Source organism: Oncorhynchus masou, chromosome 26 (assembly GCF_036934945.1).
Source record: "Oncorhynchus masou masou isolate Uvic2021 chromosome 26, UVic_Omas_1.1, whole genome shotgun sequence".
In the NCBI taxonomy this organism is placed as follows: Eukaryota; Metazoa; Chordata; class Actinopteri; order Salmoniformes; family Salmonidae; genus Oncorhynchus; species Oncorhynchus masou.
In genome coordinates this window covers 3,457,025-3,482,033 of record NC_088237.1, presented here as the reverse complement: position 1 = coordinate 3,482,033, position 25,009 = coordinate 3,457,025, and the positions used below count along the sequence as shown (strand labels likewise).

The 25,009-nt window shown below is 43.6% G+C and overlaps 1 protein-coding gene across 2 annotated transcripts in view; it reads right to left on the bottom strand.

The window, feature by feature from the left end:
* The window catches only part of LOC135514650 (coagulation factor IX-like), a 31,391-nt gene that overhangs the window by 2,226 nt on the left and 4,156 nt on the right, over positions 1 to 25,009 (bottom strand). Inside the window, exons 1-5 of one of the 2 annotated variants that reach the window (XM_064938122.1) lie at positions 8,935 to 14,764; positions 5,808 to 5,832; positions 5,579 to 5,692; positions 4,187 to 4,321; positions 3,823 to 4,082 (exon numbers count right to left, since the gene is read on the bottom strand). In XM_064938122.1, coding sequence (XP_064794194.1) covers positions 3,823 to 4,082; positions 4,187 to 4,321; positions 5,579 to 5,692; positions 5,808 to 5,832 — 534 coding nt within the window. In that variant the 5' untranslated portion in view covers positions 8,935 to 14,764. Of the gene's footprint in view, positions 1 to 3,822; positions 4,083 to 4,186; positions 4,322 to 5,578; positions 5,693 to 5,807; positions 5,833 to 8,934; positions 14,765 to 25,009 lie in introns of those variants that run through there. The other variant, XM_064938121.1, reaches the window with a different exon arrangement.

The window sequence follows — 25,009 nt, the reverse complement described above, 5'->3', positions numbered from 1 at the left end:
ACTCAACGACCTGTGTAAGGCCATAAGCAAACAAGAAAATGCTCACCCAGAGGAGGCGCTCCTAATGGCCGGGCACTTTAATGCAGGGAAAATTAAATCCATTTGACCTAATTTCTACCAGCATGTTACATGTGCAACCAAAGGAAAAAATACTCTAGACCACTTTTACTCCACACACACACACAGAGATGCTACAAAGCTCTCCCTCCCCCTCCATTTGGCCAATCTGACCATCACGCTATCCTCCTGATTCCTGCTTACAAGCAAAAACTAAAGTAGGAACTACCAGTGACTTGCTCAATAAGGAAGTGGTCAGATGATGCAGATGCTAAGCTACAGGACTGTTTTGCTAGCACAGACTGGAATATGTTCCGGGATTCTTCCGATGGCGTTGAGTACACCACATCAGTCACTGGCTTCATCAATAAGTGCATCGATGATGTCATCCCCACAGTCACTGCACGTACATACCAGAAGCCATGGATGACAGGGAACATCAGCACTGAGCTAAAGGGTAGAGCTGCCGCGTTCAAGGAGCGGGACTCTAACCCGGACGCTTATAAGAAATCCCGCTATGCTTTCTGACGAACCATCAAACAAAGCGTCAATACAGAACTAAGATTGAAACATACTACACTGGCTCTGATGCTCGTCGGACATGGTAGGGCTTGCAAACTATTACGGACAACAAAGGGAAGCACAGCCGAGAGCTGCCCAGTGACACGAGCCTACCAGATGAGCTAAATAACTTCTATGCTCGCATAGAGGCAAGCAACACTGAAGCATGCATGAGAGCATCAGCTGTTCTGGACAACTGTGTGATCAACCTTTCCGCAGCAGATGTAAGACCTTTAAACAGGTCAACATTCACAAGGCCGCGGGGCCAGATGGATTACCAGGACGTGTACTCTGAGCATGCGCTGACCAACTGGCAGGTGTCTTTACTGACATTTTCAACCTGTCCCTGACTGAGTCTGTAATACCAACATGTTTCAAGCAGACCAAAGTAACCTGCCTAAATGACTACTAACCTGGTGTACTCACGTCTGTAGCCATGGACTGCTTTGAAAGGCTGGTCATGGCTCACAACACCATTATCCCAGAAACCCTAGACCCACTCAAGAAACCCTAAACCCACTCTAATTTGAATACCGCCCCAACAAATTCACATATGCACTCTACACTGCCCTTTCCCACCTGCATAAAAGGAACCCCTACGTGAGAATGCTATTAATTGATTACAGCTCAGCGTTCAACACCATAGTGCTCTCAACTCAGCTAAGGACCCTGGGACTAAACACTTCCCTTTGCAACTGGATCCTGGACTTCCGGACGGGCCACCCCCAGGTGGTAAGGGTAGGCAACATCACAACTGCTACGCTGAACCTCAACACAGGGGCCCCTCGGGTGCTTGCTCAGTCCCCTCCTGTACACCCTGATCACCCATGACTATGGCCAAGCACGACTCCAACACCATCATTAAGTTTTCAGACGACACAACAGTGGTAGGCCTGATCACCGACAAGGATGAGATAGCCTATAGGGATGTCAGAGACCTGGTAGTGTGGTGCCAGGATAGCAACCTCTCCCTCAACGTGATAAAGACAAAGGAGAAGATTGTGGACTACACAGGAAAGGAGGACCGAGCACGACCCCATTCTCATTGATGGGGCTGTAGTGGAGAAGGTTGAGAGCTTCAAGTACCTTGGTGTCTACATCACCAACAAACTAACATGGTCCAAACACACCAATACAGTCTTGAAGAGGTCACGATCAAACCTATTCCCCCTGAGGAGACGGAAAAGATTTGGTATGGGTCCTCAGATCCTCAAAATGTTCGACAGCTGCACCATCGAGAACATCCTGGCTGGTTGCATCACTGTATGGCAACTGCTCGGCCTCCGACCGCAAGGCACTACAGAGTGCAGTGCGTACGGATCAGTACATCACTGGGGCCAAACTTCCTGCCATCAAGGACCTCTATACCAGGCGGTGTCAGAAGTAGGCCCTAAAAATTGCCCACGCTACAGCATGGCAAGCGGTACCGGAGCGCTAAGTCTAGCCCAAAATGCTTCTTAAAAGCTTCTACCCCAAGCCATAAGTCTCCTTAACAGCTAATCAATTTGCTACTCAGACTATTTGCATTGTCCCTCCCACCACCATGTTTATGCTGCTGCTACTCTCTGTTTATTATTCATGCATTGTCACTTTACCTCTACCTACATGTACATATTACCTCAATTACCTCGACCAACCTGTGCCCCCTATTTTTATTTTAGTAAATAATAATTTCAGTTTATTTTAGCAAATCATTTCTTAACACATATTTTTATTCAACTGCATTGTTAAGGACTTGTAAGTAAGCACTTCACTAACACCCTTTTGTATGTGGTGCATGTGACAAACAAAATTTGATGTAGTAACCAATAAAGTGTTAAACAAATAATAATAATATTTTAGATTCTTCAAAGTAGCCACCCTTTGCCTTGATGACAGCTTTGCACAGTCTTGGCATTCTCTCAACCAGCTTCATGAGGAATACTTTTCCAACAGTCTTGAAGGAGTTTCCACAGATGCTGAGCCCTTGTTGGACCGCAGAGTGAAGGAAAAGCAGCCGACTCATCCCAAACCATCTCATTTGGGTTTAGGTCGGGTGATTGTGGAGGCAAGGTCATCTGATGCAGCACTCCATTACTCTCCTTGGTCAAATAGCCCTTACACAGCCTGGAGGTGTGTTTTGGGTCATTGTCCTGTTGAAAAAACAAATGTCCCACTGAAGCGCAAACCAGATGGGTTGGCGTATCGCTGCATAATACTGTGGTAGCCATGCTGGTTAAGTGTGCCTTGAATTCTAAATAAATCACCTACAGTGTCACCAGCAAAGCACCCCCACAACATCACACCTACTCCATGCTTCACGGTAGGAACCACACATGCGGCGATCATCCGTTCACCTACACTGCGTCTCAAAGACACGGCGGTTGGAACCAAAAATCTCAAATTTGGACTCATCAGGCCAAAGGACAGATTTACACCAGTCTAATGTCCATTGCTTGTGTTTCTTGGTCCAAGCAAGTCTCTTGTTATTATTGGTGTCCTTTAGTGGTGGTTTCTTTGCAGCAATTTGACCATGAAGGCCTGATTCACACAGTCTCCTCTGAACAGTTGATGCTGAGATGTCTGTTACTTGAACTTTGTTTGGGCTGCCATTTCTGGAATGAACTTCTCCTCTGCAGCAGAGGTAACTCTGGGTCTTCCTTTCCTGTTGCGGTCCTCATGAGAGACAGTTTCAACATAGCGCTTGATGGTTCTTGTGACTGCACTTGAAGAAACTTTCAAAGTTCTTGAAATTTTCCAAATTGACTGACCTACGTCTTATTGTAATGATGTACTGTCGTTTCGCTTTGTTTATTTGGGCTGTTCTTGCCATAATATGGACTTGGTCCTTTACCAAATAGGGCTATCTTCTATATTCCACCCCTACCTTGTCACAAGACAACTGATTGAGCAAAGAAAGTAGAAGAAAGAAACCTGTTAATTTAAATGCATTCCAGGTGACTACCTCCTGAAGCTGTTTGAGAGTATGCCACAAGTGTGCAAAGCTATCAAGGCAAAGGGTGGCTACTTTGTAGAATCTCAAATATAAAATACTTTAACACTTTATTGGTTACTACATTATTTCATAGTTTTGATGTCTTCACTATTATTCTACAATAATACAAAAATAAACACCCTTTAATGAGTAGGTGTCCCCAAACCTTTGATTGGTACTGTATTTTTTTTAAAATAATGCCACCTCGTAGCCCTGTGTTGTAGGCCTACCTGCCATGGGCTTCCACCCTGCCTCTCCAGCTGTCCTCCCACTATCCGGTTGTCTTCATTAACACCCTCCATGTATTCAGTGCTGTTCCCACCTGGCTGGGTTGAGTTAATCCCAGACAGTCTGGAGGTTGAGTTCCCTTCTACCTCCATGGAGATGTTGAGGTTCCCGTCAGAGTTGTGGAGGGTCAAGGCCTCGGACTCGTCCAGCAGAGAGCGATGCAGGGAAGCCTCACTCTGCTTCTTCCCACAAGGGAACGCCACTGGCAATGAAAATGTACAGTACAGGAAAACCATAACTATCTAGAGCATATGCATCTAGAGACTGTAAAGAAATAGGTGATTTGTTTTTCAGTGCTTTGTCTACCTGCTTCAGAGCAGGTCTTGCCGTCCTCATCTAACTGGTAGCCCTCTGCACAGCTGCACTGGACCCCTGTGGTGCGCTCCTGGTTGGTGCAGTAATGCAGACAGCCGCCATTCTTAAACTGGCACTCAAACACCTCTGGAGGAACAGAACAAGTGGCCATTTTGTGGTATTAGAAGAGTAGAAAATAATTGACTCCTAAATTGTATTTTATTGAGCAGGCAATTAGCTCTTCTTTTTTTAACCTGAAGGATCCTACAGTATCAATCAAAATTAGCGTACAAATACTTCCTACTATAAGTACAGTAATTAGTTTGCTAGCGAGTTTTATAAACAAGTCCTAATTCTATTGTTTAGATAGGGCATTCAGACCCCTGGACTTTTTCCATATTTTGTTACGAAGAATCAAGCTATGACAAAGGATTTGTCCGAAAGCACAAATACAGAGATCCTTGATGAAAACCTGCTCATGACCTCAGACTGGGGCGAAGGTTCACCTTCCAACAGGACAACGACCCTAAGCATACAGCCAAGGCAACGCAGAAGTGGCTTTGGGACAAGTCTCAATGTGCACAGCCAGAGTCCGGACTTGAAACGGACTTGAACCCCATCCAACCAGACAGAGCTTGAGAGGATCTGCAGAGAAGAATGGGAGACACTCCCCAAATACAGGTGTGCTACGCTTGTTGGGTCATACCCAAGAATACTCAATGCTGTAATCGCTGCCAAAGGTGCTTCAACAAAGTACTGAGTAAAGGGTCTGAATACGTATATAATTGTGATTTTTTTTTCTCCAAAAATCTGTGTTTGCAATGTTTATTATTGGATATTGTGTGTAGATTAATAGATAAAAAATAATTTAGAATAACATAACAAAATGTGGATAAAGTCAAGGGGTCTGAATACTTTTGTAATATGTTGGTTTTCCCTTAGTTGGGAGCAAAATGTGAAAGCAATGTGGAGAGTTCACATTACACTCATTCAACTACGAGAAGGGTTGTACAGTAACTTCTGCAAGTGCTTTTCCAACAACTGTCCTGTAAGTTGTCCAGTGAGGTCACATTCACAAAATAATCTGCCGTGCCACAACAGTTGGGACGTGTTGTACAATGATTGTAGACCAGAGGAGGCTGGTGGGTTTGAGCTATAGGAGGATGGGCTCATTTTAATGAATGGAATGGAACAGAGTCATATGTTTGATACCGTTCCATTTATGCCATTGCAACCTCCTATATTTCCTCCCATTTGCCACCTCTGTTGTAGACAGTCCTGTAACAAAGCAATATTCAGTGTGGATTCCAGTCTATGACTGGGAGGTCCAGGGTCATGTAATTCAGGAGGTGAGAGTTTATAGACACAGGAAAACAGATGTATTATGACTGAGTAAAACCATACCTATTGCACAGGTTTTCCCATCGTAGCGTGGGGGACACAGACAGAGGTATCCATCCCGATCGATGGTGCAGATTCCTCCATTCTTACATGGGTTGTAGTGGCAAGGATTTAGATCTAATTCACAATTCATACAGAGACATCTCATCACAAGCGTTCCTTTTAAGTGACAATGCGAATTTCTGATATTTTCAAAACTGAAAATAATCTAATGAAGCAATACGGTACTCACTCTTATACCTATACCAAAACTCCATCTGTAAGATAAAACAAAAGGGATACAGTCAGTTTAAATGTGGTATTTTGAGCTCTATGCACTTTAGCCTACTCCTCTGACTATCCTGTCATGTAAGAAGGCCTGGTTACTTACACCTTGCATTAACATGTGAGCGGGGGGGTTTAGGGTCATTAAATATTTTGTGAATGAAGGGCGGGTGGGTTAAATAAAGAGAAAACGATACATAAAAAAATCCATAAATGTATACATTCTTGTGCAATTCATATCTATAGGCTACATTGAGGTTTTCTTTCATTATTTTTTTATCTGCCATTAGTGGGTAAGTTTAACAGTGGGTTTTGACCAGAGTCATAGCTAGCTAGTTGCTCTAGCTAATGTTCTTTTAAAAGAGGCTTTCTCACTTTGATGCCAGACTGGCTAAACTGAGAAAAGTCCAGGAACAGTGGTCCAAAACACATAACATGTATGTTAGCTTATTATTATTTGTAATATATTAATTCATGCTATGTCAATGTGTTTTTAGAAGGGAGTGTACTAATCTTATGAAGGTATCTGTAAATCATGTGCAATGGAGTGTATGAGGAAGACTCCCCGGAAAATCTGTCTCCCTCCAGCAGGTGGCGTTTTTCGTCCCTCAAGCAAGGACTATTGTATGAAGGTCAATGTGTGTCGAATTTGGTCAACAAAAACATTAATGGTTATTTGATGTTTTGATGCATATTCCGACCATTTCTCTTCATTGAATATAGGTGGTTTATGTCACCAACACTCATTGGATATTCAAAAAATGATTACAATAATGAGATGTATCCACCAATCCAAAGAAAGAATAGGAAGCTAGACAGCCCTCTGTGCTGCTTTGTAACTAGGTTAAGGAGAGACATTTTTAATTTCACCTTTATTTAACCAGGTAGGCCAGTTGAGACAAGTTGTCATTTACAACTGCGACATGGCCAAGATGAAGCAAAGCAGTGCGACAAAAACAACACAATAGAAAAAGCAATATACAGTGTGTGCAAAATGAATTAAAGAGGTAAGGCATTAAATAGGCCAATAGTGGTGAAGTAATTACAATTTAGCAATTTACACTGGAGTGATATGTGCAATTAGAAAATACTGATGTGCAAAAGAGCAGAAAAACAAATATGGGGATGAGGTAGGTAGTTGGTTGGATGGGCAATTTGGAGCTGCAGCGATCGGTAAGCTGCAGCGATGGAGCTGCAGCGATCAGTAAGCTGCTCTTACAGCTGACGCTTAAAGCTAGTGAGGGATATATGTCTCTAGCTTCAGTAATTTTTGCAATTTGTTCCAGTCATTGGCAGCAAAAAACTGGAAGGAAAGGTGGCCAAAGGAGGTGTTGGCTTTGGGGATGACCAGTGAAATATACCTGCTGGAGCGCGTGCTACGGGTGGGTATTGCTATGGTGACCAGTGAGCTGAGATAAGGCGGAGCTTTACCTACAAATACTTATAGATGACCTGGAGCCAGTGTGTTTGGCGACAAATATGTAGCGAGGGCCAGCCAACGAGAGCATACAGGTCGCAGTGGTGGGTAGTATATTGGGCTTTGGTGACAAAACGGACAACTTGATATACTGACAACATATATCTTTGGCAGTATTCATGAAATAAAATAGCTTAATTTTACAGACACAGTGGTAGTAAAGTACTGTATGCTTTAATTTAGAGATAAGGCTATTTTTCAGTAACTTCAATTTATCCTCCTTATGCCGCGTTTACATAACATGGCACGAGGTAGACGGCAAACCGGATGTCATTGTTTTCAATGAGAGCACAACGATAAATACTGTTGAGGCTGGTGGTGAATGCCGCCACGGCAGACAGGACTTTCCGCCAAAGTCATATTTTTCCTGCAGTTGTGTTGTTTAATACACCACAGCAAAATGTACCATCGCACTGGCTTGCTTTTGCTATCACCATCTTTCTTGCTTTTTTATCCCGCTATGCCATCCCTCACCTAAAACGCAGCATTTACAGGCCAAGAAAGCAACCCAATAGAGCAACTGTGGTTGGTTACTCTCCATCGACTCAAGTCAGAGAAAAGAGCAGGACCAAAGAGTGGAAAGGGAGATATACATTCTGAGACAGCCAAGAGAGATGCTTCATTGAAGACTACCTCCAGAAAAATAAGCATTCTCTTGTGTTGGTTCCATGTCTTGCAGGTAAGTTTCAACCAGTGTTTAACAGAACATACATTTAAATAAAACATTATTAATCAGGGTTGGGCTCTATTCAGAATTTTGAAATTGACTCCTATTCGAATTGAATTGGCCACAGGATATAGAGTTTGAGTGACAGGAAGTAGCATTTATTCAGTCAGAGATACTGGATAAAATGAAGAGATCCTTATGTCTCTGCCCAAACAATAGGAATTTCAATAAATTAAATTCCATTTACTTTAATAAAAACTTGGTATCTTGTTGACTACTTCAATTCAAACTCAAGATTTTAACTGGAATGTGAGGCATTTTCAATTAAAATCTGAATTGAGCCCAACCTTGGTAAATCAAATCAAACGTTATTTGTCACATACATATGGTTAGCAGATGTTAATGCGAGTGTAGCGAAATGCTTGTGCTTCTAGTTCCGACAATGCAGTAATAACCAACGAGTAATCCAGCTAACAATTCCAAGACTACTACCTTATACACACAAGTGTAAAGGGATAAAGAATATGTACATAAAGATATATGAATGAGTGACGGTACAGAGCGGCATAGGCAAGATGCAGTAGATGGTATCGAGTACAGTATATATATATGAGATGAGTATGTAAACAAAGTGGCATAGTTCAAAGTGGCTAGTGATACATGTATTACATAAAGATGCATTAGATGATATAGAGTACAGTATATACGTATATATATGAGATAAATAATGTAGGGTATGTAAACATTATATTAAGTAGCATTGTTTAAAGTGGCTAGTGATATATTTTACATCAATTCCCATCACTTCCCATTATTAAAGTGGCTGGAGTTGAGTTAGTGTGTTGGCAGCAGCCACTCAATGTTAGTGGTGGCTGTTTAACAGTCTGATGGCCTTGAGATAGAAGCTGTTTTTCAGTCTCTCGGTCCCAGCTTTGATGCACCTGTACTGACCTCGCCTTCTGGATGATAGCAGGGTGAACAGGCAGTGGCTCGGGTGGTTGTTGTCCTTGATGATCTTTATGGCCTTCCTGTGACATCGGGTGGTGTAGGTGTCCTGGAGAGCAGGTAGTTTGCCCCTGGTGATGCGTTGTGCAGACCTCACTACCCTCTGGAGAGCCTTACGGTTGTGGGCGGAGCAGTTGCCGTACCAGGCGGTGATACAGCCCGACAGGATGCTCTCGATTGTGCATCTGTAGAAGCTCGTGAGTGCTTTTGGTGACAAGCCAAATTTCTTCACCCTCCTGTATTAATGTGATTAGTAATATACTATGTTTTCCATTTAGGATATGCACAGTTGGATGGTCAAGAGTGACGGAGGCCTCGAACTGGACAAAGATTTTTTCTTTAATGAGTCCGACACAAAGGATCTACTACACTCCGGAGACCAGGCCCAAATCCCAGTCATTTGCGTGAAGAAAAGGCGGAGATACAGAGGGAGAAGGTCGGGGTGCCTTGTTAGGATTAATAAGCGAGTGAATAAATCACCATTACCATCGGGTTCTATTGGCCAACGTGCAATCACTGGAAAACTCGATCTGCGGTTGAGACTATCCTACCAACAGGACAATAAAAACTGTAATATATTTTGTTTCACCGAGTCATGGCTGAACGACGACACGGATAATATAGAGCTGACTGGGTTTTCTGTGCACTGACAGGACAGAGCAGCTACGTCTGTTAAGACGAGGGGCGGGGAAGTGTGTCTATTTTTCAATAACAGTTGGTGCGCAATGTCTAATATTAAAGAAGTCTTGCGGTATTGCTTGCCTGAGGTAGAGTACCTCATGATAAGCTGTAGACTACACTATCTACCAAGAGAGTTCTCATCGATATTATTCGTAGCCGTCTATTTACCACGACAAACTGATGCTGGCACTAAGACCGCACTCAATGAGCTGCATAAGGCCATAAGCAAAGAAGAAAATGCTCATCCAGAACCGGCGCTCCTAGTGGCCTGGGACTTTAATGCAGGCAAACTTAAATCTGTTTTACCTAATTTCTATAAGCATGTTACATGTGCAACCAGAGGGGAAAAAACCTCTAGACAACCTTTACTCCACACACAGAGATGCATTCAAAGCCTTCCCTCCATTTGGCAAATCTGACCATAATTCTATCCCCCTGATTCCTGTTTACAAGCAAAAACTAAAGCAGGAAGTACCAGTGACTCACAATTCGGAAGTGGTCAGATGACGCGGATGCTACGCTACAGGACTGCTTTGCTAGCACAGACTGGAATATGTTCCGTGATTCATCCAATGGCATTGAGTATACCACCTCAGTCATCGGCTTCATCAATAAGTGCATTGACGACATCGTCCCCACAGTGACCGTAAGTACATATCCCAACCAGAAGCTATGGATTACAGGCAGTGTTCGCATCGAGGTAAAGGCTAGAGCTGCCGCTTTCATGGAGCAGGACACTAATTCAGACACTTATAAGAAATCCCGCTATGCCCTCAGACGAACCATCAAACAGGCAAAGTGTGAATACAGGACTAAGATTGAATCCTACTACACTGGCTATGACGCTGGCCGGATGTGGCAGGGCTTGCAAACTATTACGGACTACAAAGGGAAACCCAGCCACGCGCTGCCCAGTGACGCAAGCCTACCAGACGAGTAAGTGCCTTCTATGCTCGCTTCAAGGCAAGCAACAATGAAGAATGCATGAGAGCACCAGCTGTTCCGGATGACTGTGATATCACCTTCTCTGTAACCGATGTGAGCAAGACCTTTAAGCAGGTCAACATTCACAAGGCCGGAGGGCCAGATGGATTACCAGGGTGTGTACTCAGCATGCGCAGACCAACTGGCAAGTGTTTCACTGACATTGTCAAACTCTCCCTGACCGAGTCTGTAATGCCCGTGTTTCAAGCAAACCACCATAGTCCCTGTGCCCAAGAATGCAAGGGTAACCTACCTAAATGAATAAAGCCCCGTAGCACTCACGTTGTTTAGCCATGAATGGCTCACGAACGGTGAGCTGCCCTGAATCTATTAAAACTTCTATTTCACTAACTTCACATTTTAGAGAAATTGGTGAATCCTTCTCTGCCTACGGATCTTTGGATTTTTACTCTTGGCCTGGCACAAGTATTGTTGAGATATTCACACTGGCCCAACTTAGATTGCTTGTCAAAGGATATTTGATACAATGTATACTTTTGGAACTTTAACCATTTGCATAAATTAACATGGGTTTGAATGAGAACCATAGGAATACACTGGTTGCTATTCAAAATTGTCCTGCTCCTTCGTTAATCAAGCTATAAGACAACTTTAAAATGTTCAGGCTATCCTAACTTCAAATTCTCTAAAACCTTTATAAACTATACAAAAATGAATTAGCACAAAATATCACAACAACAGTAACTCTTGATCTGTTCAAGCTAGAGACACCAACCAAATAACATGTTCAGGCTATCCTAACTTTATCAATTATAACCAGGGTTTGGAACAAATTATTTTCCAATCATTTCATTCTGAACAGAACCATTCTTTTTAAATTCAGTTCCACTGTTCCGACCAGCAAAATTAAGTTCTGAACCGGTTCTAACAACAACAAGTTCTGGTTTATATCATTCCTTTCTGTTTCTTGTTAAACCTCTGAAGTATATATATATTTTTTTTACATTTAGCTGAACATTAAACTACTTCACCAATCAGATAGAGCAGCTTGCTGTGGAGCAGGTAAGCGATTTAATACGTATAGGAAAGTAGTTAAAAGCAAATTGTATTTTGAAGTAACATCATGGTTTAATCATGCTGAGCAGGTTTGAATTATCACGCCCGTGTAGGCATGTTTTGCATCGGCTGAAAGTTGATTGGATTTGGATCCAGGTTGCCACCAGGGCATGAGCCAGGTCCCAATTCAAAGCCTACTGAGATGTTGGCTCAAAACAAAAGTGACAAAATTAAGCACGTGTAGTAATTAAGCACTGTAAAGTCCATGGAGAATAAGAGCACCTCCTCCCAGCTGCCCACTGCACTGAGGCTAGGAAACACTGTCACCAACGATAAATCCACTATACTTGAATTTCAATAAACATTTTTCTACGGCTGGCCATGCTTTCCACCTGGCTACCCCTACCCTGGTCAACAGCCCTGCACTCCCCACAGCAACTCGCCCAAGCCCCCCTCATTTCTCCTTCACCCAAATCCAGATAGCTGATGTTCTTAAAGAACTGCAAAACCTGGACCCCTACAAATCAGCCGGGCTAGACAATCTGGACCCTCTATTTTTTTTAATTATCTCCCGAAATTGTTGCAACCTCTATTACTAGCCTGTTCAACCTCTGTTTCGTATGGTCTGAGATTCCCAAAGATTGGAAAGCTGCTGCCGTCATCCCCCTCTTCAAATGGGGAGACACTCGAGACCAAATTGCTACATGCCTATATCTATCCTACCCTGCCTTTCTGGGGTCTTCGAAAGCCAAGAAAATGAACAGATTACCAACCATTTAGAATCTCACTGTACCTTCTCCGCTATGCAATCTGGTTTCAGAGCTGGTCATGGGGTGCACCTCAGCCACGCTCAAGGTCCTAAACAATATCATAACCGCCATCGATCAGAGACATTACTGTGCAGCCATATTCATCGACCTGGCCAAGGCTCTTGATTCTGTCAATCACCACATTCTTATTGGCAGACTCAACAGCCTTGGTTTCTCAAATGACTGCCTCGCCTGGTTCACCAACTACTTTTCTGATAGAGCTCAGTGTGTCAAATCGGAAGGCCTGTTGTCCGGACTTCTTGCAGTCTCTATGAGGGTGCCACAGGGTTCAATTCTCGGGCCGACTCTCTTCTCTGTACACATCAATGATGTCGCTCTCGCTGCTGGTGATTCTCTGATCAACCTCTACGCAGACAACACCATTCTGTATACTTCTGGCCCTTCTTTGGACACTGTGTTAACTAACCTCCAGACGAGCTTTAATGCCATACAACTCTCCTTCCGTGGCCTCCAACTGCTCTTAAATGCAAGTAAAACCAAATGCATGCTTTTCAACCATTCGCTGCCTGCACCCGCACGCCTGACTAGTATCACCACCCTGGATGGTTCCGACCTTGAATATGTGGACATCTATAAGTACCTAGGTGTCTGGCTAGACTGTAAACTCTCCTTCCACCCGTCCAGCATCACTACTCTGGACAGTTCTGACTTAGAATATGTGGACATCTACAAATACCTAGGTGTCTGTCTAGACTATAAACTCTCCTTCCAAACTCACATTAAGCATCTCCAATCCAAAATTAAATCTAGAATCGGCTTCCTATTCCGCAACAAAGCATCCTTCACTCATGCTGCCGAACATATCCTCGTAAAACTGACCATCCTACTGATCCTCGACTTTGACGATGTCATCTATAAAATCGCCTCCAACACTCTACTCAACAAATTGGAAGCTGGCCATCGCTTCATACTCGTCGCCAAACCCACTGGCTCCAGGTCATCTACAAGTCTCTGCTAGATAAAGCCCCGCCTTATCTCAGCTCACTGGTCACCATAGCAGCACCCACACGTAGCACGCGCTCCAGCAGGTATATCTCACTGGTCACCACCAAAGCCAATTCCTCATTTGGCCGCCTCTCCTTCCAGTTCTCTGCTGCCAATGACTGGAATGAACTGCAAAAATCACTGAAGCTGGAGACCAGTATCTCCCTTACTAGCCTTAAGCACCAGCTGTCAGAGCAGCTCACAGATCACTGCACCTGTACATAGCCCAGCTGTAAACAGCCCATCCAACTACCTCATCCCCATAATGTATTTATTTATCATGCTTTTTGTGCACCCCAGTATCTCCATTTGCACATTCATCTTCTGCACATCTACCATTCCAGTGTCTTATTGCTATATTGTAATTACTTCGCCACCATGGCCTATTTATTGCCTTACCTCCCTTATCTTACCTCATTTGCACTCACTGTATATAGATTTTTCTTTTTTCTACTGTATTATTGACTGTACATTTGTTTATTCCATGTGTAACTGTGTTGTTTTATGTGTCGAACTGCTGTGCTTTATCTTGGCCAGGTCGCAGTTGTAAATGAGAACTTATTCTCAACTAGCCTACCTGGTTAAATAAAGGTGAAATAATAAAAATAAAAAATAGGATTCTGTGTTTTCCCATGCAAAAGTGATAGCTTTTTATAGAAATGCTTTATCTGCTTTCCCAATGAAAAATTCAAACATTTATTTTATGGAAAAGAGATTTCTGGAAGATAAACAATGCCCTGTTGACAAAATGATTGAGTGGCACAGATTACTGTTTGAGAATGCTGCTCCTGCCTCCCCACTTTTGACCAAAGCTTTTGTGTGCAGAGCAGTACTATAATTAAAAACATCTTCACTTTTTGTAGTTACAAAATTAACTACAGTATCCTTAACTAGCACAGAAAAAGGCAATCCATTCTTCTCTAATTAACATCTCTCCCTAATTTCTGAATTACTCTTCTAATCTCATCTGTAGGCTACAGTAACCTATGCTTCAGAGGGGAGAGACAGGTAGCTTACACACAAACACCGGCAATCATTTCCAGCTGGCAGGCAGATGCTGGAATACATTTCTGAGTGACAGACTGAGGGCTTTGTGTAGGCGCTTGGAACTTAAAATGAAGTTATTAACCAGTTCCCATGCTTTCAAAATAACAGTTCTGCCCAGGAACAGTATAGATCACTTTCGTTTTCTGTTCTGTTCCTCAAATAATTGACGGAGGTGAGTGCTACGGGTAGTCGTTTAGCTCAGTTACCTTAGCTTTCTTGGGAACAGAAACAATGGTGGCCCTCTTGAAGCATGTGGGAACAGCAGACTGGGATAGGGATCGATTGAATATGTCCTTAAACACACCAGCCAGCTGGTCTGCGCATGCTCTGAGGGCGCGGCTGGGGATGCCGTCTGGGCCTGCAGCCTTGCGAGGGTTAACACGTTTAAATGTTTTACTCACCTCGGCTGCAGTGAAGGAGAGTCCGCATGTTTTGGTTGCGGGCCGTGTCAGTGGCACTGTATTGTCCTCAAAGCGGGCAAAAAAGTTATTTAGTCTGCCTGGGAGCAAGGCATCCTGGTCCGTGACTGGGCTGGTTTTCTTTTTGTAATCCGTGATTGACTGTAGACCCTGCCACATACCTCTTGTGTCTGAGCCGTTGAATTGTGATTCTACTTTGTCTCTATACTGACGTTTAGCTTGTTTGATTGCCTTGCGGAGGGAATAGCTACACTGTTTGTATTCGGTCATGTTTCCGGTCACCTTGCCCTGATTAAAAGCAGTGGTTCGCGCTTTCAGTTTCACGCAAATGCTGCCATCAATCCACGGTTTCTGGTTTGGGAATGTTTTAATCGTTGCTATGGGAACGACATCTTCAACGCACGTTCTAATGAACTCGCTCACCGAATCAGCGTATTCGTAAATGTTGTTGTGTGACGCAATACAAAACATATCCCAGTCCACGTGATGGAAGCAGTCTTGGAGCGTGGAATCAGATTGGTCGGACCAGCGTTGAACAGACCTCAGCGTGGGAGCTTCTTGTTTTAGCTTCTGTCTGTAGGCAGGGAGCAACAAAATGGAGTCGTGGTCAGCTTTTCCGAAGGGAGGGCGTGGGAGGGCCTTATATGCATCGCGGAAGTTAGAATAGCAATGTTCCAAGGTTTTACCAGCCCTGGTTGCGCAATCGATATGCTGATACAATTTTGGGAGTCTTGTTTTCAGATTAGCCTTGTTAAAATCCCCAGCTACAATGAATGCAGCTTCAGGATATATGGATTCCAGTTTGAAAAGAGTCAAATAAAGTTAGTTCAGAGCCATCGATGTGTCTGCTTGGGGGGGAATATATACGGCTGTGATTATAATCGAAGAGAATTCCCTTGGTAGATAATGCGGTCGACATTTGATTGTGAGGAATTCTAAATCAGGTGAACAGAAGGACTTGAGTTCCTGTATGTTGTCGTGACCACACCACGTCTTGTTAACCATAAAGCATACGCCCCCGCCCCTCTTCTTACCAGGAAGATGTTTGTTTCTGTCAGCGCGATGCGTGGAGAAACCAGCTGGCTGCACCGACTCCGATAGCGTCTCTCGAGTGAGCCATGTTTCCGTGAAGCAAAGAACGTTACAGTCCCTGATGTCACTCTGGAATGCTACCTTTGCTCGGATTTCATCAACCTTGTTGTCAAGAGACTGGACATTGGCGAGTAGTATGCTAGGGAGAGGCGCGTGATGTGCCCGTCTCCGGAGCCTGACCATAAGTTTGTTTGCCTCTTTACGACGTTGTTGTTTTGGGTCGCAGGCTGGGATCCATTCCTTTGCCCTGGGTGAAAGGCAGAACACAGGATCCGCTCCGGGAAAGTCATATTCTTGGTCGTACTGATGGTGAGTTGACGCTGCTCTTATATTCAGTAGTTCTTCTCGACTGTATGTAATGAAACCTAAGATGACCTGGGGTACCAATGTAAGAAATAACACGTAAAAAAACAAAAAACTGCATAGTGTCCTATGAACGCGAAGCGAGGCAGCCATCTCTGTCGGCGCCGGAAGGCATCCTCTACTGACGGGATGACAGGATGAGGTCAATATCATTCCAAGATATTGACCTCATCCTGTCAGGTCGATTAGAAAGGCCTGCTCTATGAAGTGTTTTAGGGAGCGTTTGACAGTGATGAGGGGTGGTCATTTGACCCATAGCGGATGCAGGCAATGAGGCAGTGATTTCTGAGATCTTGGTTGAAAACAGCAGAGGTGTATTTGGAGGGCAGGTTGGTTAGGATGATATCTATGAGGGTGCCCGTGTTAACGGATTTGGGGTTGTACCTGGTAGGTTCATTGATAATTTGTGTGAGATTGAGGGCATCACGCTTAGATTGTAGGATGGCTGAGGTGTTAAGCATGTCCCAGTTTAGGTCACCTAGCAGCACGAGCTCTGAAGATAGATGGGGGCCATCAATTCACATATGGTGTCCAGGGCACAGCTGGGGGCAGAGGGTGGTCTATAGCAAGCGGCAATGGTGAGAGACTTGTTTCTGGAAAGGTGGATTTTTAAAAGTAGAAGCTCGAATTGATTGGGTGCAGACCTGGATAGTAAGACAGAACTCTGCAGGCTGTCTCTGCCATAGATTGCAACTCCGCTCCCATTGGCAGTTCTATCTTGGCGGAAAATGTTATAGTTAGGGATGGACATTTCAGAGTTTTTGGTGGTCTTTCTAAGCCAGGATTCAGACACGGCAAAGACATCCGGGTTGGCAGAGTGTGCTAAAGCAGTGAATAAACCAAACTTAAGGAGGAATCTTCTAATATTAACATGCATGAAACCAAGGCTTTTACAGTTACGGAAGTCAACAAATGAGAGCACCTGGGGAATAGGAGTGGAGCTAGGCACTGCAGGTCCTGGATTAACCTCTACATCACCAGGGGAACAGAGGAGGGTAAGGGTACGGCTAAAGGCTATAAGAACTGGTTATCTAGTATGTTTGGAACAGAGAGTAAAAGGAGCAGGTTTCTGGGCGCGATAGAATAGATTCAAGGCATAATGTACAGACAAAGGTATGGTAGGATGTGAATACATTGGAGGTAAACCTAGGCACTGTGTGATGATGAGAGAGATATTGTCTCTAGAAACATTTAAATTAGGTGATGTCATCGCATATGTGGGAGGTGAAACTAAATGGTTGGTTCAGGCATATTGAGCAGGGCTAGAGGCTTTACAGTGAAATAAAACAATAATCACTAACCAGAACAGTAATGGACAAGGCATATTAACATTAGGGAGAGGCATGCGTAGCCGAGTGATCATAAGGGTCCAGTGAATGGTTGGGCTGGCTGGAGACACGGCGATTCAGACAGCTAGCAAGCCCGGGGCTAGCAAGCTAGCAGAAGGGCCTTAGAGGGACGTCGCGGTGGAGGAAAGTCTGTTTCAGCCTCCTCGTGCAGTTAGATAGACCAGTCGTGGGATTAGTAGGGTTCTGTGTAGCAGAGGGGTTCAGAATAATAGTGAAGACATCAAAACTATGAAATAACACATATGGAATTGCATTCCAGTTGACTACCTCATGAAGCTGGTTGAGAGAATGTCAAGAGTGTGCAAAGCTGTCATCAAGGCAAAAGGTGGCTATTTGAAGAATCTCAAATATGAAAAATATTTGTTTAACACTTTTTTGATTACTATATGATTCCATATGTGTTATTTCATAGTTTTGATGTCTTCACTATTATTCTACAATGTAGAAAATAGTAAAAATAAAGAAAAACCCTAGAATGAGCAAGTATTATAAAACTTTTGACGGGTAGTGTACATTTGCATAAAATAATTCACCGACATTAACTCTTGAACCATTCAAGCTAGAGACACAAAACCAACTTTCACATGTTCAGGCTATTGTAACTTCAAATTCTTAAACTTGTATCAACTATAATTATATACATTTGCATAAAATAACCCACCAACTCTTGAACCATTCAAGCTAGACACACCAAACCAAATTTAACATTGTTCAGGCTATCCTATCAATCAATCAATCGATCCTACACAAGTTAGCAAGCACACCACATTTTCTTCAGGAAATGTACTTTTCTAGTATTAACATGAGTATGTTAGCCAGCTGGCACAATAGCAGCTGGCTAAATGATAGTTTAGGTAATTATTTATTGGAACTTCCACTACCATGTAAAGAAATCTTAGGCTTGTTAATAAACAAACTAACAGCAGAGGTTTCCCTAGACTGGAGTTCACAAGGGCTAAATATGATTTAGTTCTGTTTTTTTTTTTACAAGTGATAAGTTCGAAATAATATATCTTAAATATGATTACCTTGTGGGTTCAGTCATCGTTGATTCGTGAGCCTTTTCGCACAGCCAGCGGGATACCGTTCAGGCGCATTAGGCTTGTGAAGCTAGCCAATCAGAAACAAGTGGTTTACCAGCACTGTGAACTGACCAATCAGCTATGCGGAGTAACATACTAGTTTGAGGGCAGTTTTCATTTCCACTAACACAATTCTGCTCTGAATTTGGTGTTGGTGAAAACCGAATAACAACTGGAACTGTCTGTCGCAAAATACATGCCAATCGCCAAATGCTTTTGGGAACATGGGCACTAAAATGCAACGTCAATCCACTGAGGCAAAAAGGACAATGTCAGAGTTGAACTCAATAAGAGAAAAGCTGAGAAATGGATAGTTGAAAATAAAGAGAAGGGTGGGCCAGAACAGTAATGTTTCGGAATGATTTTGTGAAGTGGTTAAAGAAGATGACAGCAGTGCCGGCTATGTTGTGCATGATGATTGTGAGGCACTACACAAATTCAAGATTCAAGACGGGGACTTCAAATATGGCACTTCAAGGGAACTACTGTTTAGATTTAGAATAGTACTGAAATCTGGACACTGACTGTAGGTCTATAACCTTTCACATAGCCTAATATAATATGAACTCCTGCAGAATTAAGCATTTTTTTGCAGTAAAATTATACACAAAATGTACATTATGACATGGGAAAAGGAGTGGAGAAATATTGATTTATTTCAGCATCTTGAGAGAATGATTGTGCGGTTAGGGACCGTCTGTAAAGGTGCCATCTTTATCAGAGTATTTCAACCACAAAAATATGCAGCCGAACTGAAATCTTATCAGAAACATGTTGGGTTGTTTTCACTGATTTTAATTTCCTTAAAACAGGTCAAACTGATGTCATTTGGAAATTTTTCACAATCTTTCCTGTTTTTTATTTATTTTTATTGCATTTTCCTGCTCGGTCCCGAAACGTCTACTGCGCGAGAGAAGCAGAAAAGTTTACCGATATCAACTAGAGATTTAAGTATTTGCATTATTCAGGTGAGCAAGGTTTTATTTAATGTTCTAGGGCAGTAATGACGGAAGAGAAACTGCATATATCTAATTAAAGACAAGTTGACTGACAAATAGCCTGCCAAAATGTCGGAAATGAGCACAAATGTTTTTTGCCACACAAAAAATAAATGCCTCGCCCCCTTTCAAAAATGCCTTCTGCCGTCCATGTCAGAACAGCGCATTTTCAATCTGCCTATTTGCGGTTTATTGTCAGGTGCGGGCCTCAGATTTTCACTTCATCACATATAGTCGGACGGTTGCGGATGGGTTATTAGCAATTGCAGGCGGGTGCAGGTGAACAATCAGCTGACACGCGCATCACTAATGTGTTCTCTTTCAATTATTTGGTTCTACATCTCACTAGTGGAATTCACCAGAATCTCCTAAGAAGCTCGAAGAACCAATCATACACATTTGTCAGAGACAGACAGGTCAAGTGGCGAATGAGGGAGCCCCTCCCCTCATATTGAAGAGCCACCCGCCTACCCTCTGATCATTCTCGCATCTTTTCTTCACAGAAGAGTTAGACTTTGCTCATCTCAGCACGACTTAATCGGTTTCCCTCTTTAACTGTTCACAGGTGTGCAGCTGAGCGCGGGATTTATCAGCTCTCGTCTTCTGTGTTAGGTGACTATACTGAAAAAATGAAACGTTTTCACTTTGGGTAAGAATTTGCTTCACTGCTTTTCTTCATTTTTTCCCCTTTTGTAGCTAGCATCACACGGCTAGCTGGAAGGGTGGAATTACTAGTTAGCTCTCTCGTTTAGCTCAACCCACTAACGGCGTCGACTAGGCCGACCATCCTAGCGTCACTGTTTATCGGTTGAGAGCCACGTTTCTCTTTGTCGCAAGACCAACATAGCCAAAAGGAAGAAAGCAAGCGCTAACTTTGTCCTAACTAGCTAGGCTAATAGTCCACGTGGTGAATGCTAGCTACGATCACATTGCTAAAGGATTAGCTTCTCTGGGGAGGACTGTGCTACCTAGCTAGGCTACTAGCTCAAGTGGCGAATGCTGGTTAGGCTTCACTTTGTTCTCGGATTAGCTGTTTTCTGGAGCCATGGAACCTGCTAGCTCGGTCCAGAGGGCACCAAGCAAGTCCCCAGCCTCGGCACATCCATGCCTATGCGGGGGCGACCATTTCGGGTAAGGACACACACTCCCTGTGTGTCATCTGCCTGGGTGTCGAACACGCAGAAGCAGCGTTTGACGACCCCCGGTCATGCATCCATTGCAGGGTTTTTGCTGCTAACAACCTCCACCGGAGAGTGCGCAGAGCAGCCCAACGTAGTTTGTCTCCCACTTCTAACTCGAGCGGGGAGACTGCCTCGCAGACACCGCCTTCATGGGCTGACATCTTTGATGGCTAACCCAAGGACCTTCACCCACTTCTCCTTTCGAGCCAAAGGAACTGTTTGGGCTGGTTGTCGCCGCCATGCGAACTTCGAAAGGAGGGCGATGCCTTCAACTCCTGTCTGCTCCGTAGACTCAGGAATGGTGGCTACCTGGCCTACCCCTCCACAAGCCAGAGCTGCGTGGCAGGGAGAGGGCAATTAGCTGGCACCAGAACTTTCTGCCAGATCTACCCCACAGTTCAGGGTAGCCAACAGTTCACTCAGTGTTCTGGCCTGCCGCCTCTCGGGTGGTGCAGACTTTCTCCCCACCACTAAAATCCTACCCTTTGTGCAGCTACTCATTTTCACACGTTTACGCTCTAGGAAGATGGAGGGAATCCACTATGCCCTCTGTGCCACGGCTCTCCCCCAGTTAAAGTAGCTGGGGCAGGACGGCAAATTGTCAGTCGCCAGCAAGCACCGTCCCCATGTTCCAGTGTGTCAACACGTCCCATTTCAATAAAAAAAGCATCTGTTGTATCCAGGCATCATGCCAAGGACAATGAAAAATATACATTCTCCATAGCCACCTGAGGGTGCTCCGGCATCACTGGTGAGCGAGAGTTGATCGAGCTGTGGTCAAGGCATTCACCTCAGTTGGCCTGCAGGATGCTCATTTCTGAAGTTTGCTTTTCAAGGCACAGCTAATGAAGTGTAGTGGCGTACATCAACCGACAGGTTGACTACACAGACTATCTGCCAGGATTATTCTTTGGCGCAGAGTACATTACTTCCCATACACACGGCTCATGTCTCAGGCGTACTGAACATAGGAGAGGACTCATTTTCCAGAGGGAATCCCCAACTAAGAGACTGGAGACTCTTTCCCCAAGTGTTGAAACAGATCTGGGCGAGATGGGGTCAAGCGTCCATAGAGCTCTTTGCATCACAAGAAAACGCTTACTGCCTGTTGTTTCTCGTGCAGGCGACTCACCACTGGGGTTGGATGAAGGTGTTGCTTTATACATTTCCTCCCCTCAATCCCCACTCTGGCTAGACTGAGGGGAAAAAGGCTTATCCCTCATCTTGATAGCCCCTCAATGGCAAGGCAAGCTCTGTATGGCGCAGATCACTCTCCTGCTATATGACGAGCCTTGTCAACTACCATTACTAAGTAGACGGTGTGAAAGAAGCCGGCGAAGGGGGTGGCTGCCGTTTTATGGGCTCTTAACCAACCGTGCAATTTTGTTTGTTTTTTGATATTGTCTAACTTATTTTGTACATTATTGGATTCAACATTTTGAACATTGAGATATTAAATAAATGATAGGAAAGAAGCTTACTATCATAGGAGAAAGAGACTGGGCCTCTGTAGAAAGACAGATAGCTGTGGAATCTGTTGGGGGATGGGAGCAGAGCACCGTGTTGATACAGGGGAGAAAGATGGACATCTGTGGATTAGATGGAGGGGTTGAGGTCAGGAGGTGAGGACAGATTCCCTTAAGTGAGTAATAAGGGTTTGGTATCCTGTTACCCTCTTTCTGTTGAACCATAAGATGTAAGGATTGGGGAGAAGGCTTGTCTTAAGTAGGATGTATATAACTGATGGAGAGAAATGTTTTGGTGTCTGAATACAGCTGTACAGAACCTTTGGGAAGAATTAAACTTGGTTAAAGCTTCTCTAGTGTCCGTGAGTTATTTACTCTGAAAAATAAGAACCGAACAACATTTTGCTGCTACTGTCTCTAATCACCGAAAAGAGCTTCTGGACAGCGATTACTCACCTTGAACTGGACAAAAAAATTTAACGAGTCGGTACTATTGGCCAATGTACTATCGCTGGATAATAAATTGGATGAACTACAAGCACGTATATCCTAGCAACTGGACATTAAAAACAGTACTATCTTATGTTTCACTGAGTCGTGGCTGAACGACGACATGAAAATAGCATATGCTGCTGTTCTATCGGCAGGATAGAACAGCAGCCTCTGGTAAGATAAGGAGTGGCGTTCTATGTATATTTGTAAACAACAGCTGGTGAACGATATCTAAAGAAGTCTTGAGGTTTTGCTCGCCTGAGGTAGAGTATCTCATGATAAGCTGTAGACCACACTATCTACCTAGAGTTGTCAACTATATTATTCGTAGCTGTCTATGTACCATCACAAACCAATGCTGGCAATATGACGGCACTCAATGAGCTGTATACGGCCCTAAGCAAACAGGAAAAAGTTAACCCAGGGGCGGCACTCCTTGTGGCCAGGACTTTAATGCAGGGAAACTTAAATCCGTTTTACCTCATTTCTACATGCATGTTAAATGTGCAAAAAGAGGGAAGAAAACAATACACCAGTAGTTCCCAAACATTTATAGTCCCGTACCCCTTCAAACATTCAACCTCCAGCTGTGTACCCCCTCTCGCACCAGGGTCAGCGAACTCTCAAATGTTGTTTTTTGCCATCATTGTAAGCTTGCCACACACACACACACTATACGATACATTTATTAAACATAAGAATGAGTGGGAGTTTTTGTCACAACCCGGCTCGTGGGAACGACCAGGGCACAAATAATAATATAATTAACAATCAATAATTTTGCATATAAAACCTTATTTGTTCATTGAAAATTGTGAATTACTCACCGCAGGTTAATGCGATGGGTGTGCTTGAAAGGATGCACATAACTATGCAATGTTGGGTTGTATTTGAGGGAGTCTGTCTTAAATCATTATCCACACACAGTCTGTGCTTGTATTTAGTTTTCATGCTAGTGAGGGCCGAGAATCACTCTCACATAGGTACGTGGTTGCAAAGGGTATCAGTGTCTTTACAGCGCGATTTGCCAAGGCAAGATACTCTGAGCGCATCCCAATCCAGAAATCTGGCAGTGGCTTCTGATTAAATCCAATTTTCACAGAACCGCCTGATGCAATTTTGAGGTTCTCTTGTTCAGATATAGGTAAGTGAACTGGAGGCAGGGCATGAAAGGGATAATGAATCCAGTTGTTTCTGTCATCTGTTTCAGGAAAGTACCAGGTGCTTCGCTATATCACATTTGACAATGTCCGTAAGCAGGAGTTAATTTGAACACAAAAAAATCATACAATGATGGAAAGACCTGTGTGTTGTCCTTGTTAATGCAGACAGTAAAGAGCTCCAATAGCCTCAATTTTGTCCCGCACATTGAAAAGAGTTGCGTTAAGTCCCTGAATTCTAAGATTCAGATCATTCAGACGAGAGAACACATCACCCTGACGTCATCATGCAAGCGGTCAGACAAGTGAAAATTATGGTCAGTAAAGAAAACTTTAAGCTTGTCTCTCAATTTAAAAAAATACATGTCAATACTTTGCCCCTTGATAGAGCATTTCTGTATGTTGTAAAAGCGTTACATGGTCGCTGCCCATATCATTTCATAGTGCAAAAAATACACGAGAGTTCAAGGACCTTGCTTTAACAAGGCTACATTTTCACTGTAGTGTCCAAAACGTCTTTCAAGCTGTCAGACATTCCCTTGGAAGCAAGAGATTCTGGTGGGTACTGCAATGTACCCAAATGGCATTGGGAGCAACTGCTTGAATGCGCGTTACCACTCCACTATGTCTCCCTGTCATGGCTTTTGCGCCATCAGTACAGATGCTCACATGAGCAGCATCATTGTTTTGCTACATATGGACCGTTAGTGGAATTCCTGCGAGAGAGTAATGGTTAATGTGATTGGATGTTAATTATTTGACTAGGCTACCTGTATTTGACATTGTGTTGTTATTTCGCTGAACACTAGATGGTTTAATTTGATTTTTGGCAGTGAAACGAGGCTATTCAGATGAGGAAAAAAACCTCACCCAAAT